Here is a 14,755-nt window from a genome sequence, read left to right as displayed (position 1 = left end):
GTTTTAAGTTTACGAATGTGGTTATCGCCATCAACTCACTTCTATGTTATATTTTACATGTAATGTACGCATCAAAAGTGCCATCTATAACTTATAATGTTATTTAATTATTTCCAAGGTCGACCGATCCGTATAGTGGCGCTGTCGCTACCGCTGGCGGACGCTCGCGACGTGTGGCAGTGGCTCGGCTGCAATGCGAACTGCGCGTTCAATTTCCACCCGAGCGTGCGGCCGCTACCACTCGAACTGCACGTGCAGGTAAATTTGAAACCGATACAAGCTTTATTTTTTCTTTTTTTTGAAGTTATACTTCTTTTGGCGCGTTAGTGAAAAATGGTGAGAGTAAATTTTTACGATGCGCACGCAAACCGTCACAAAAAACCGACACCATTAAGTTAGCTATATTCATCATTTTAACTTTTCTAAAAAAAGGTTTGAGAGTTAACTTTCAATAATTGAAACAATACGTTTTTTTTCTATTGTTAGTGTCGTTTCCTCTACAAACGTAGAATAACGCGTAAGATACAATTTTTGAAAACATTTTTATCTTGCTACGCCAAAGAAATATAACTTCTAACGCGTGTACATAAGTACTACTTATGTACACACGCGTTTTTTTTTTAAATAACTAAATACTCGTATGCCTTTGGTTGCCTGGAAGAGACCGCTATATAGCGATAAGGTCGCCATATTCTACGTTCTACCTTATTGTGCTATTGTATGTGTCTCTGTGAATTTTCTCTGTGGTATATGTCGGCGATACGCCAGGGTTTTCACGCTCGGTGTCCATTATAATAAAATAACTCACAAAATATCACGTAGTTTATTTTCGCACAATTGCTAGTATAGAACAGAGACGATTTACATAAATTAAACGCTTTTATAGTTTCCTTACAATGGCTAAAACGGATATAGCAAATACAACTTCTTTTGAAACAAACAAATAAAATTAGGTACTGCAAAATATTCCTTAATATTTATAATAAATGTTTAATCAATTTAAATTACTTAAAATGATTAATCATTTATATAATACAGAGATTTGTTCATTTAATTGCAACAAACATTAGTCAGTCTAAAGATGGCGCTGCAGGTCAGATTTAAAATGAATTAAAGAAAGACTTATTGCATAAAATAATAAAGTTTGATACAGAATAATGATATTAATTCTATAAGATATTAATTTGAACATTTTCGCAGTAAATAAAGTAGTTTAACAATAAATGGAACATCAAACATCTTTAAAACATTCAAACAGTCAAAACAGTGTCTATTAAATATCAGGCCCTAATAAGTAGCGGTTTCATGTTTACAAATAACTATTTGAATTTAAATCTGATATATTTCAGATATTTTTATAATAAAATATTCACTTTAACGATAAACTAAAACGTAAATATCAATAGTCGCCAATTATTGCCGACAGGTGGCGATTTGCGCCCATATATACAATAAATGTGTATTCATTCATTCATACTCTACGATAATACACACATCGCTTGTGTGTACACTGTAGAAATAAAAAAACTACTTTCTTCCCAGGGTTTCAACATCTCACACGCAGCGTCGCGTTTAGCAGCAATGACCAAGCCGATCTACAACAGCGTCATTCGCCACGCGGGCTCAAAACCTGCAGTGGTCTTCGTACCTTCCAGGAGACATGCTAGGCTTCTAGCGGCGGACTTGCTTGCCTTAGCCGCCGCTCACGGGAACCCCACGAAGTTCCTGCACGCCAGACCCGACCTGGTGCAGCCGTTCCTGAAGAAGATTCAGGACAAGGTAAGGCATTAAAGTCAAAGTCAATGTCGAATTTTTCTTTCGACGGCCGATTGGCGCAGTGGGCAGCGACCCTGCTTTCTGAGTCCAAGGCCGTGGGTTCGATTCCCACAACTGGAAAATGTTTGTGTGAAGAACATGAATGTTTTTCAGTGTCTGGGTGTATGTATATTATAAGCATTTATGTATATTATTCATAAAAATATTCATCAGTTATCTTAGTACCCGTAACACAAGCTACGCTTACTTTGGGACTAGATGGCGGTGTGTGTATTGTCGTAGTATATTTATTTATTTATTTATTTATTCTTTGTTCAAATAGGCACATAGATTGCACTTTTGATGCGTTGATTATGTACAAAATGTGAACATGAACAACAGTAGTGATGGCGATAACTACAATCGTAAACTTAAAACTAAAGCTAAGAGGGTTCCAAACGCGCCTTGGAGAGAAAAGAGAGGCCCACAACATACTTAGCCGGGTGATTTTTTTTCTAATCACCTCTCACATTGTCATTAGAAAATATTTAAGAAGCAACCTGGTTAGAGCAATTGTTCATCCCAAAGCTTTTTCATCGTTTACGTAATCCTTTATACTATAATAGGACTTCTCTATAAGCTTTCGCTTAATACAAACTTTGAACTTTTTTAGTGACATCCCCAAGATATCAACCGGTAATTTATTGTAAATTTGTATACAATATCGTTTAAATGAATTGCTTATTTTGTGTAGTCTAGTGTACTGCACTGCAAGTTTACATTTTCTTTTAAATTTTGATATATTTTTGTGAACATACATTAAATTTTCAAATATGTATTGGCTATAGACTGTCATTATTTTAACATCTTTAAATTTATCTCTCATTAACTTTCACACCCTGTAAAAATATTAAATTGAAAGAAGCATATTTATTTTTCCATACAAACGAATTCAATTTCAAATTCAAAATATGGTAGTTACTAAACACTTCTAGATGTTATGCTATGTTGTGTTTCACGCATATTTTGTCGTTCACATCGATGTCCAAATATTACGGTAAACTTAAAAGCATATTAAGTATAATGTCAGTATAGGTAATTAGGTATATATATCTAGTCAAATATTTTTGTGCACTAAAAAATCCTGTTAATTGACTGAATAAAAACTGCCCATTCAACTATGTACAAACTTTAAAGGCCTTAAAGACTTTAAAATATGTACCACAAATTGCTCGTATGCATCTTTATTGTGCTCCATTAAAATCACGAATTCAAAACATTCGTAAGTGTTTATTTATGACAACCCTATTGAAGATCAAATACCGACACGCGCATAGTACCAACGCTATGCGATGCGTAACTAATAAAGTGACGATGTTAATGCTGTATCCGATTTATTTCAGGTAAAAATAAGGCAGTGGTTTACTCAAAAACTATTAGGTTTTCGGTTTCACAGATGAGTCTCAGAGACAGTACATAATGTACCTCTATATCATGTGAAGTATTATTTCGGTATTCATTTACACGTTGTTTAATAGAAAAAAATTCAGTAGGTATGAGTTACAAAAACTTAAGGGTGGGCGTCGTACAAATTATAAGAAGCCTACCCTTAAGTATTCATAACTCGTACTGGAGTTTTTCTCTATTTTATATCATCTACCTGCTTAGCCACGCCTATATGGACTGGTAATGATTAGACTATAATACTATGTATAAAAAGGTTGACAATCCAGACACACTTTGAAAATGCTCGTTAACTGTACGAGTGCCTAGTAAAACGGTACGAACTTGCAGGGAAAGATTACCACTATTTTCACTCGATTCGTTACGTACGCACTATGCTCGAAATGCTCCAACATTTCGGCGCTCTCGTTTTTTTAATAATATGATTGCAAATTGACATATTTAATATAAGTTTAGCTAAGTTCCTAAATTATATTCAGACAAATGAACTAATATTTGTAAATGACTTAGTATACGTTTTGGCTAGCTGTAAGTATACTAAGGATATTCTATAAATAAATAAATAATCCAAGGTCACGGATAAAAACTTACCTCCTTTCCTAAACGGTCTCTAGAAGATGATGAACAGATGATTGTCTCTCGCAGATGTTACGTGAGACGCTCGCGGCAGGCGTGGCTTATCTCCACGAGGGGGTCTCCTCGGGAGACCGGCGTGCGGCGCAACAGTTGCTAGAGTCGGGTGCGGCGCAGTTGTGCGTCGTGGCAGCGGAGCTTGCGTTTGCGTTCGCGGCGCACGTCCACACCGTCATCATCGCGGACACGCACGTGTGAGTACCCTTAAGATTTTTTCTTCTTTCTTTTTTTATAGTAATAATTTGCGGACTAATAAGTGGAAAACCCATAGTCTATAAACGGAGCAGCACGTCACAGGGCATGCAGAGAGAAAATTGGAAAAGCCCAATTTGTATCATGTAGACCAATATTTAAAAGTTTAGGAATCTATTTGAACGGCCGATTGGCGCAGTGGGCAGCTAGTCCAAGATCTAGGGTTCGATTCCCACTATTGGAGAATGTTTCTGTAAAGACAGTGTCTGGGTGTTTATCTGTCTATATATATAAAAATGTTATGTTGGTTTGTGTACGCTTCAAAAACTCAAAAAGTTCGGCACCGATCGAGCTGAAATTTTATCATGATCAAGGATTGTTTTTATCTATTTTTTTCATCAGTCGCATATCCGCGACCGGGTAGCTACAGTTTTTTTTAACGATCGATGTACCAGTGACCGCGCCATCTGCCGAAAGCGAGGAAACACTCGCTGACATATGTAATGTATTCTTGGTTTTGTTTCTCATTTCTCAACCATTCCATAAAAATGTGCCACAGCGAAGCGTGGCAGGGTACAACTAGTATTTTATAAGTATGTATGTATATTATTCATAAAATTATGCATCAGTCATCTTAGTACCTATAACACAAGCTACGCTTATTTTGGGGCTAGATGGTGATGTGTGTATTGCCGTAGTATATTGATTTATTTGTTTATATATATTTTAGAATTAGCAACTATTGTTAAACCCAGATCTCTTTAGGAAGGTTACTTATTATCACCAAGGCGCACTCGATGCAAAGACAGATTAATATAAGTGCCATTGTTAGACTGTTGCGTCTAAAATGAGCCCGCGATCAACTGGCAATCTCGCCATGTTTAAATACTCTAGCGCCTAACATGACCTCGCAATAAGTCTCAAACATGCCATTTTTAAACTTTTACGCCTAAAATGTGGTCGCAATCAAGCCATTTTTAGAACCATTTTTAACCTTGGTCTTCTTGGAAACTCTCGCGTATCGCCTCGCAATCAAGTACCAGTTGTTCACATTGTGGAAACTCGCGCCTAAGATGACCTCCCAAAATCATGCCCTAGTCGGACTATTTTGCGAACCCTCACTAAGATGGTATAGCAACTCCTTGGATGAGGTCATCGAAAGCTAGATTTCTAAAGCATCTGTTACTTGACAGCTAGATTTCAAAAGCTCATCTCTCATTCCACAGCTACAACGGCAAACTCCATTGCTACGAGCAGTATCCGATCACAACAGTACTGCAGATGCTGGGGCGAGCGTGCCGACCGCTGGAGGACGAACACGCGGTCGGTGTGCTCATGTGCGCCGCGCATCACAAGACCTTCTTCACCAAGCTCCTCAACGACTGCCTTCCGCTAGAGGTGATGTTACAAACATGCACTCAAACGTACAACCACGCGTGTGTGTTCACGTACAAACGCGTACGCACACATACACTCACACACATACACACAAATGCATATACAGTTCTTCAAACAGCTGCTAAATAACTATGAGCATACGTCCTTATGCATTAAGGTAGCGAACAAAAATACTCATGTATATAAAGCCTTTAACAATACGTATTTTATCACGATATCAGATGGCAGACACACACACATGCGCATACACATACACACGCACTCACGTACACACACACACACACACACACACACACACAATAGCACGCACATTCATACGCATCCACAAACACGCGCACAAACACATACACACGCACACACATACACACTCGCTTACACATACCCACACACACACCCTTACACACACACAAACCTATACACATAGGCACACACAAACACACATATATACACACAACTCGCATACATACACAAACACACATACACGCGTGCACACCTTTATATATTGCATCTGCTTTGTTACTTGCCGGTTCCTACGCGTAGCTGCTCCATTGCAAACCTTAAGAAACGCACACAAATCACCACCAACACCTATTTGCAGCAAACTTTTCATAGACAATTCTCTACAACAGAGTCACTTGGACCACCGCCTGCACGACCACATAAACGCGGAGATAGTGACGAAGACCATAGAGAACAAACAGGACGCCGTCGACTACCTGACCTGGACGTTCCTGTACCGGCGGCTCACGCAAAATCCCAACTACTACAATCTACAGGGTGTTACGCATAGGTGAGTTTATTTATTTATTTGCTAGCTTTTCAAGGGAAACAAACAATACTATTACACACAAAAGTAATGCCGTATTTTTATATCACATAAACCAATGAAGTTTCCACAACTTAGTTATACATATAATACGATAACATTAACCACAATTGCTTCGGAATAAGTACCTACCAAGCGAAAATAATACAAAAAAAAAACAAAAAAATAAATTAAAACAAAAACTTTAAAGCTTATAATACTTATTTTGCCATAATAAATTTCCTAAAAGTGCCAATTTTGACATGAAAAATATCCGTCTCACAATATTTGCTGTTGAAAGCATTGCACGCACGAGATAAAAAGTTACTTGCCGAATACCTTGTCTTCAATCTGGCCCAAGCAAAGGGAGGTTTACGCCTTGCATTTAACCTACGACATGCAAAATCGATATTACTTAGAAGAAGTGGGGAGTCAACTAAATTATGTATTATTTTATATAACAACATTTGATCTCTTAAGAATACCCTGGACAGCCAAGCGCACAAATGTGTCTATCCTGGCGCAGCTAGGAGTTAGTGTTCGACTTTCGTCTATATGTTACCAACGTTTGCTTTCTTATTTCGGGCACATAATGCGGCGGGGGAATGATAGCCTGGAAAAAATTATAGTTACTGGCAACACCGAAGGCAAAAGACCTAGAGGCCGGTCCCCAACAAGATGGGCAGACCAGCTGAAAAAATCAAATTCAGACCGCTTCTATCAAATCGCAAAAATGGCGTCCAACAGAAGTCGATGGAGACAGTTTACCAACGCGAAGTTGAGATCTCACCAGGACCACGATCTTCAGTCATGAAGGAACGACCATAGAGAGAGAGAGATCTCTTAAATCGCGTCTTTTTACTAAATTAATTTCAGTTTCAGAGTTAGTTATAATTTTTTATTTAATTCCACTTAAAGTGGTGGGAAGTTGTGGGAATCGAACCCACGGCCTAGGACTCAGAAAGCAGGGTCGCTTCGCAATCATGTTCATCACACAAACGTTTTCCAATTGTACGCCCGGTGTGTGGGTATACTGTTTTGAATAATTTTCTAGGCCTTGTCAACTGCCTTTCTATGTGTAAACAATAAAAAATAATAATAAATAAATAATAAATAAATAAATATACTACTACAATACACACATCGCCATCTAGCCCCAAAGTAAGCATAGCTTGTGTTATGGGTACTAAGATAACTGATGAATAATTATATGAAATATATAGATAAACACCCAGACACTGAAAAACATTCATGTTCATCACGCAAACATTGTCCAGCTGTGGGAATCGAACCCACGGCCTTGGTTCAGAGAGCAGGGTCGCTGCCCACTGCGCCAATCGGCCGTCTCCAGTACGAGTTATAAATACTTAAGGGTAGGCTTTTTATAACTCTTAAAATGCCTATCCTTAAGTTTTTTTGTAACTTGTAATGAAGATTTTCTTCTTTTTATAGCATCTGAATACACTGTGCATACACTCTATGCACGCCACTGAGATATACCCCTAACAGATAAGTCCGTCACTATCTTAGAATCAAATCATTACCACCAGGGATGACTTGCTTAGTTAAATAAAAGGGCGGCGTGACCTTGAAGCTATTTTTTTTTTTTTTTTTGTCCACAGACACCTGTCAGATCATCTGTCAGAGCTGGTGGAGACGACGCTATCAGACCTGGAGCAGTCCAAGTGCATGGCCATCGAGGATGAGATGGACGTGCAACCGCTCAACCTTGGAATGATCGCCTCCTACTACTACATCAACTATACTACTATAGGTGAGCGGTGTTACTCAATAGGTTTTTTTTGTTTTAATATATACAACGTGTTACAGAATTACGAAATAATATTGAAGGACGCATAAGTATATTTCATAAGGAATCACCCTGTAAAATATTAAATCAACATAAGCATATTTATTTTTCATTACAAACGAATTCAAAGCATTCTAAGTTGTTACATATGACAACCCTATTGAAGATAAAAGACCGACACGCGGAAAAAACCTACGCTACGCGACGCGTAACTTAAAAAAGTGACAGGAGTTACATAATTTTAATTTTGCATGTGATGTTAGGGCTGAATTTGAATTCTTTCAGTAAAAACATTGGCGGTGATATACTCAAAAACTTTTAGATTATCGGTTCAACAGATAAGTCTCAGAGATATTACGTAATGTATCTCTAAATCCTGTGAAGTATTATTTCGGTTTTCATTTACACGTTGTATAGTAAATAAATAATATAATACGACAATACACACATCGCCACCTAGCCCCAATATAAGTGTAGCTTGTGGTACTAAGATGACGAATGAATCTTTTTATTAATAATATACATAAATACTAATCAAAAAAATACCACAATGTCTCGTTTACATTTCAAGCAAGAGAAATTACGTCTATATCTGACGGTATGTAATTGCAGTATTGAATTTATATTTTTTTTTCACAGAACTGTTCAGTCTTTCGCTGACGTCGAAGACCAAGATCCGCGGTCTGCTGGAGATCATATCCTCGGCGGCGGAGTACACCGACCTATGCATCAGGCACCGCGAGGAAAACATCATCAAGGCACTTGCTACAAAGTTAGTAACTAACTTTCAACAATTAATCTATACTGATATTATACAACGTGTAACGGAATTAAGAAAAACTGTTGAAGCTTGCAAAAGTATATTTCATACGGAATCACCCTGTAAAAATATTAAATCAAAAGAAGGCATATTTATTTTTCCATACAAACTATTTTAAAAATTTAAAATCCTCATTAAAAAAAAAATTTACATACGTTTTAAATTTATAAAATTAATAACTCCTCCAAATGTAGGTAAAAACACTAATAAAAATTGTAAAAATTCATACAAACTAATTCAAAACATTCGAAGTTTTTACTTTTGACAACCCTATTGAAGATATAAGACCGTCACGCGCATAGTACCTACGCCACGCGACGCGTACCTAATAAAGTGACAGGAGTCACCTGATTTTAATTTTACATGTGATGTTAGGGCTGTATCAGATTGCTTTCAGTAAAAACTATTACAGTGGTTTACTTAAAAACTATTAGAGTTTCGGTTTCACAGATAAGTCTCAGAGACAGTACATAATGTACCTCTAAAGTGTATGAAGTATCAACAATTATTCTATACTAATATTATACCTACACTTGGAAATATATTTTTATATGCATCTTAAATTTACTTATATTATAGAAAAGCGGTGATAGCCCAGTGTATAGGATTCGACTTGATTTTCGGGGGGGCGAGTTCGTAACCCAGCACGCACGTCTAACCTTTTTAAGTTATGTGCGTTTTTAGCAAATACATATCACTAGTAGTTGTCGGAGCGCGTCCGGGAAAGTACTATCGCCATGCTTACTTCTGCCGCTAAGCAGCATTGTTGCAATGCTGTGTTCCGGTCTGAAGGGCGTGGTTGCCGGTTTAATTAGGGCGGCATGTTGCAGGACAGGTGTGTGAAGTATTGCCCTGATTATAGGCTATAGTTTCCACTATAGCCTTTAATATGGGCAGGGACGGCCGATTGGCGCAGTTGGCAGCGACCCTGCTTTCTGAGTCCAAGGCCGTGGGTTCGATTTTCTATGTATATTATAAGTATTTATGTATTACTAGCTGTACCCTGCTACGCTTCGCTGTGGCTTCACGGATTTCAGCTCGATCGGTGCAGAACTTTTTGAGTTTTTGAAGCGTACACAAACCAACATAACATTTTTATATATGTATTATATATAGGTATTTATATATTATTCATAAAAATATTTATCAGCTTTCTTAGTACCCATAACACAAGCTACGCTTATTTTGGGGCTAGATGGCGATGTGTGCGTTGTCGTAATATATAAATTATATACATAAAAAAAAAAAAGAAACTAACCATCAAGTCGATTGCTTGGTCAGCCAAAAAAAAATCGCCTATTGGACAGCAGTAGATGCACAGTAGCAGTAGTAGTAGCAGTAGCACACTGTTGAGTAGCACAGCGCACGCTGCCGCTCGCTCTCTGTTACATTCCTTTAGTCACCTCGTAGTTCAATATAAATATTCTAAGGCAATACACACATCGCCATCTAATACAAAAGTAAGCGTAGCTCGAGTAAGGGGTACTAAAAAGACTGATGAAAATTTGAAATGAAAAATATACATGAAAACTTATAATGTAACAGATAAACATCCAGACACTGAAAAACAATCATGTTCATACAACCTATACTTTTTGAGCCTCAAATTTTGACAGGATACCCGCGCTACGATGGTAACGATTTTCGCGTCCTTCCAGAGTCCCCCACAAGCCGGCGACCCCCTCCGGCGGCACTGTGAAGTACAACGAGCCGCACGTCAAAGCGCACGTGCTGTTACAGGCGCACCTGTCGAGGATGCAGTTACCGGCTGAGTTGCAGGCCGACACCGCTCTCGTACTAGTCAAGGTGAGCTGATACGAGTGGGAGGGAGACAGAACTACATCTATTCAAAAACACAAATCTATTCCTCGGGAAGCGTACATTTTTCCAGGATAAAAAGAGTAGCCTGTGCAGAAATAAGCTCAAATATAATTTTTTTTTTTTGCGTTGTGAAGAACTTCGTAGATTATAAATCGATAAAGTTTTTTTCAACCTCAATATAAGCACATACATAATCAATCAACCAAATACACTATATTGTACACTAAATACAAAGAATTAAAAAAAAAAACACTATTAAAATAAAGAAGAAAAGGTACAATAGGCGGCCTTATCGCTTAAAAGCGATCTCTACCAGGCAACCTACCAAGTCAAATTGAGTACTTGAAGTTAAGAAGAAGGGTTAGGGTGTACACAAAATAATAATTAAATAACAAACTTAGATTACAAAAATAAATAAAGATAATAAATTAAATATACAAACTTTTCCATCTTACTTACATACGACTCTCCAATCTACAAGCGCTTCATCAAGTTTCAGTTAGGGTTGCCAGGAGTTGGAAATAGAAGCAAGAATTGTAAACGGCTCCTCAGAGAGGACTTTTGAATAAAGAACCATATATGAATTTCTATACGGAATATTCTTTTGTCCGGAAATGTGAGTCTAATTGAAGATTTCAGGTTTTTGTGTTCTGTAGAACAACATGCTGGCAGTATATTCTTCAGAAGAAAGATCATGCTTCCAGCTTTGAGTTTTTTTAATCAAGGAATTGTTTGTAACCTCAAAAATATTGTTTTTCTTCTTTCCAAGAGATCATTTGACAAGCCCACTGTTGAAATATAAATTGATTATGCAATTATAATAAATAAATATACTACGACAATACACACATCGCCATCTAGCCCCAAACTAAGCGCAGCTTGTGTTATGGGTACTAAGATGACTGATGAATACTTTTTTAAAGAATAATATACATAAATACTTATAATATATAGAAAAACACCCAGACACTGAAAAACATTCATGTTCATCACACAAATATTGTCCAGTTGTGGGAATCAAACCCACGGCCTTGGACTCAGAAAGTAGGTTCGCTGCCCACTGCGCCAATCGGCCGTCTAAAATAATAATTATAATATAATTGCATTAAGACTGAAATAATCCCAAATAGTGCCTTCTTTATTTGGGATTTTGGAACTCCCTTCAAAAGATCAACTTATGTCCATCAGTAGACGTCAATCGGTTGATATGATGACGATGACGATGATAAAAGAAGGCACAAAATCTTTTCTCTTCTCCCCTAAACTTTTTTTTTTTTTTTTTATAATAATGTGTTCCTTCCTTTTTTCCTGACTGTTCTAGGTCGGTTACTCAAATATGCTACGTGGATACCATTTTGGTTTTTTTTTTTTTTTTTTATGTAACTTCTACATTGTGCAGAGTCTACAAACGGTTACCTACTATAACTATCTTAACTATTAAGACCTTAGATTAATATTTTTAGTTATCAAATACGTTAAACTTTTTTTTTTATTATTATCTTTTTGTATTCGTTACATATATATATATAGATATATAGTTTTATTTTTTTATCCCCCTCCATTTTCTGTCTTTGTTTAATTACATAGTTATTAGTAGTATATATATTATTAGTATATTAGTGATTAGTAGTATGTACTTAAGTGTGTAAATTTATGTATTGTTTATTTTAATTGCGATTTCCCGTCTCTCATGTTTTGTTGTGTACTATCGGTAAGGTTACCTGGCAGAGATCACTTTTAGTGATAAGGTCGCCTTTTGCTTTTAATTTTTTGTTTAACTATATTTGTAATTTCTCCTTTATTACGCAATAAAGATGTTTAAATAAATAAATAAATAAATAGTTCACTTTGTTGCCTAAACTTTATGTGAATGCTTTTCTTATTTACAGGCTATTCGCCTCATCCAAGCTTGCGTGGACGTGGTCTCCAGCAGTGGTTGGCTATCCCCAGCTGTGGCTGCTATGGAGCTGGCTCAGATGGTCACACAGGCTATGTGGGCCAAGGATTCCTACTTGCGGCAACTGCCTCACTTCACACCGGACCTGGTGCAGCGGTGCTCCGATAAGGTAAACAACTTGGGGGTAACTCTTAATTTTGGTTTTAATGTGAGGATGCTTGCACGCCCTTTGTCTTTTATATTCTATTTTATTTTATCCTCAGACGCCACCATATTTAAACGAGCGATTCAACTTTCTTGGTAGCAATGTTCAATGGTATTTGAGGGCCAAGTATGTTCCTGCCAGTCACTCTATCTATCCGTATGGAAATTCTTTTACAGTCAAGGCGGTTATACTCTGGAATGGATTGCCAAGAGACATAAGACAGTCTAAATCATTAAGCATCTTCAAAAGTCGTTTAAAAGAATATTATTTATCTACGGAGTCATAAACTTATATATTTGCTCTGTATGTATTTGTATATATCTATATATATAAAAGAAAGTCGTGTTAGTTACACTACTTATAACTCAAGAACGGCTGTACCGATATGGCTTAAAATTGGTAGGTGGGTAGTTTAGAGCCAGGAGACGGACATAGGATACTGTTTATTCCGTTCGACAGTCCTTATATATATATCTATATTCTACATCTATAAAACAAAGTCGTGTTAGTTACACCATTTATAGAGAAAGGCTGGACCGATTTTCATTATTTTTGATTTCTTTGATTCCTGTTAATCCGGAATAGGAGAATAAGTATAAAAATACAATTTTTTTTTAAATTTAAAATCAAAACAATTATCTAGCCGTTCATTAGTAACAAAACACAATTGACAGCGCACGTCAAGTTGTCTATACATAATCGTAAAACTGTTGATGTGACCTATAGAGAGATTCCGGAGTAAGATGAGTTTTATGTATTGTACTTTAAAAAGACATTGAGATGTAAAATATACTAAGGCGAAATGAAATTCGCGGGGATAGCTAGTTATATATATTTATATATTATATATATATATATATGTATTATTCTTATATATAGTAGATGTAGTTATTGTTTTAACATATTTTTAAAATTGCACTATCCCGTTACCATACTCCTTTTCTTCTTTCACTAAGGGTTGTCTGGAGGAGATCGCTTAAAGCGATAAGACCGCCTTTGCGCATTTTTATTCTTCTTGTATTTATGTTTTCAATTTATCTCATCTTTATCCCTTAATTGTGTGCAATAAAGAATTTATCTATCTATCTTAGGATATTTTATTAGATATTTTTGTTAACAGATTGAAATTCAAAATTCATTTATTTTAGGCACAGTTTATGAGCGCTTTTGAAACGTCAAGTCAGTCTGTTTGTAGTTACTCTACCACCGGTTCGGAAGGCAGATTCCACCGAGAAGAGCCGGCAAGAAACTCGGCAGATTGCTCGTTTTAAAATTCAAAATTCATTTATTTCAAGTAGGCCTACTATAAGCACTTTTGAAACGTCAAGTCTGTCTGTTTGTAGTTACTCTACCACCGGTTCGGAAGGCAGATTCCACCGAGAAGAGCCGGCAAGAAACTCAGCAGATTGCTCGTTTTAAAATTCAAAATTCAAAATTCATTTATTTCAAGTAGGCCTAATATAAGCACTTTTGAAACGTCAAGTCTTGTATAGAAGCAGGCGTTACTTTGCGGAAATCCATGATATATTATCAAAATTAAGCTTAATTTGCTATACTCCGCGAAAAGCAGGAGAATCTGTGTGGTGTAATTTATAATTTCTTCAATCCTTATACTCCACACCAAACAGATCGTCGGCAATACACCCTCTACGCACGTTTCGCTCCGAAACCGGAGCATCATCAGGAGATGTTGACTTTACAATGATTAATTGTTACTTAACAATTAATCATTGTAAAGTATTGTAAATCATTGTAAATGTGCTCCGGTTTCGGAGCGAAACGTGCGTAGAGGGTGTATTGCCGAGGATCTGTTTGGTGTGGAGTATAAGGATTGAAGAAATTATAAATTACACCATACAGATTCTCCAGTTTTTCGCGGAGTATAGCAAATTAAGCTTAATTTTGATAAACGTCAAGTCTGTCTGTTTGTAGTGATTCTACCACTGGTTCGGAAG

At 36.8% G+C, this 14,755-nt stretch overlaps 1 protein-coding gene across 1 annotated transcript in view; it reads left to right on the top strand.

The window, feature by feature from the left end:
- The window catches only part of LOC120635097 (putative U5 small nuclear ribonucleoprotein 200 kDa helicase), a 64,682-nt gene that overhangs the window by 45,097 nt on the left and 4,830 nt on the right, over positions 1-14,755 (top strand). The window contains exons 31-39 of the mRNA XM_039906014.1: positions 119-258; positions 1,543-1,779; positions 3,865-4,046; positions 5,271-5,442; positions 6,072-6,232; positions 7,870-8,021; positions 8,697-8,829; positions 10,536-10,683; positions 12,588-12,764. Of these exons, the coding sequence (XP_039761948.1) occupies positions 119-258; positions 1,543-1,779; positions 3,865-4,046; positions 5,271-5,442; positions 6,072-6,232; positions 7,870-8,021; positions 8,697-8,829; positions 10,536-10,683; positions 12,588-12,764 (1,502 nt within the window). The remainder of the gene's footprint in view (positions 1-118; positions 259-1,542; positions 1,780-3,864; positions 4,047-5,270; positions 5,443-6,071; positions 6,233-7,869; positions 8,022-8,696; positions 8,830-10,535; positions 10,684-12,587; positions 12,765-14,755) is intronic.

The sequence above is a fragment of the Pararge aegeria genome, chromosome 26, assembly GCF_905163445.1.
Source record: "Pararge aegeria chromosome 26, ilParAegt1.1, whole genome shotgun sequence".
In the NCBI taxonomy this organism is placed as follows: Eukaryota; Metazoa; Arthropoda; class Insecta; order Lepidoptera; family Nymphalidae; genus Pararge; species Pararge aegeria.
The sequence above is the reverse complement of the archived record's forward strand: the minus strand, read 5'-3'. Positions and strand labels throughout refer to the sequence as shown.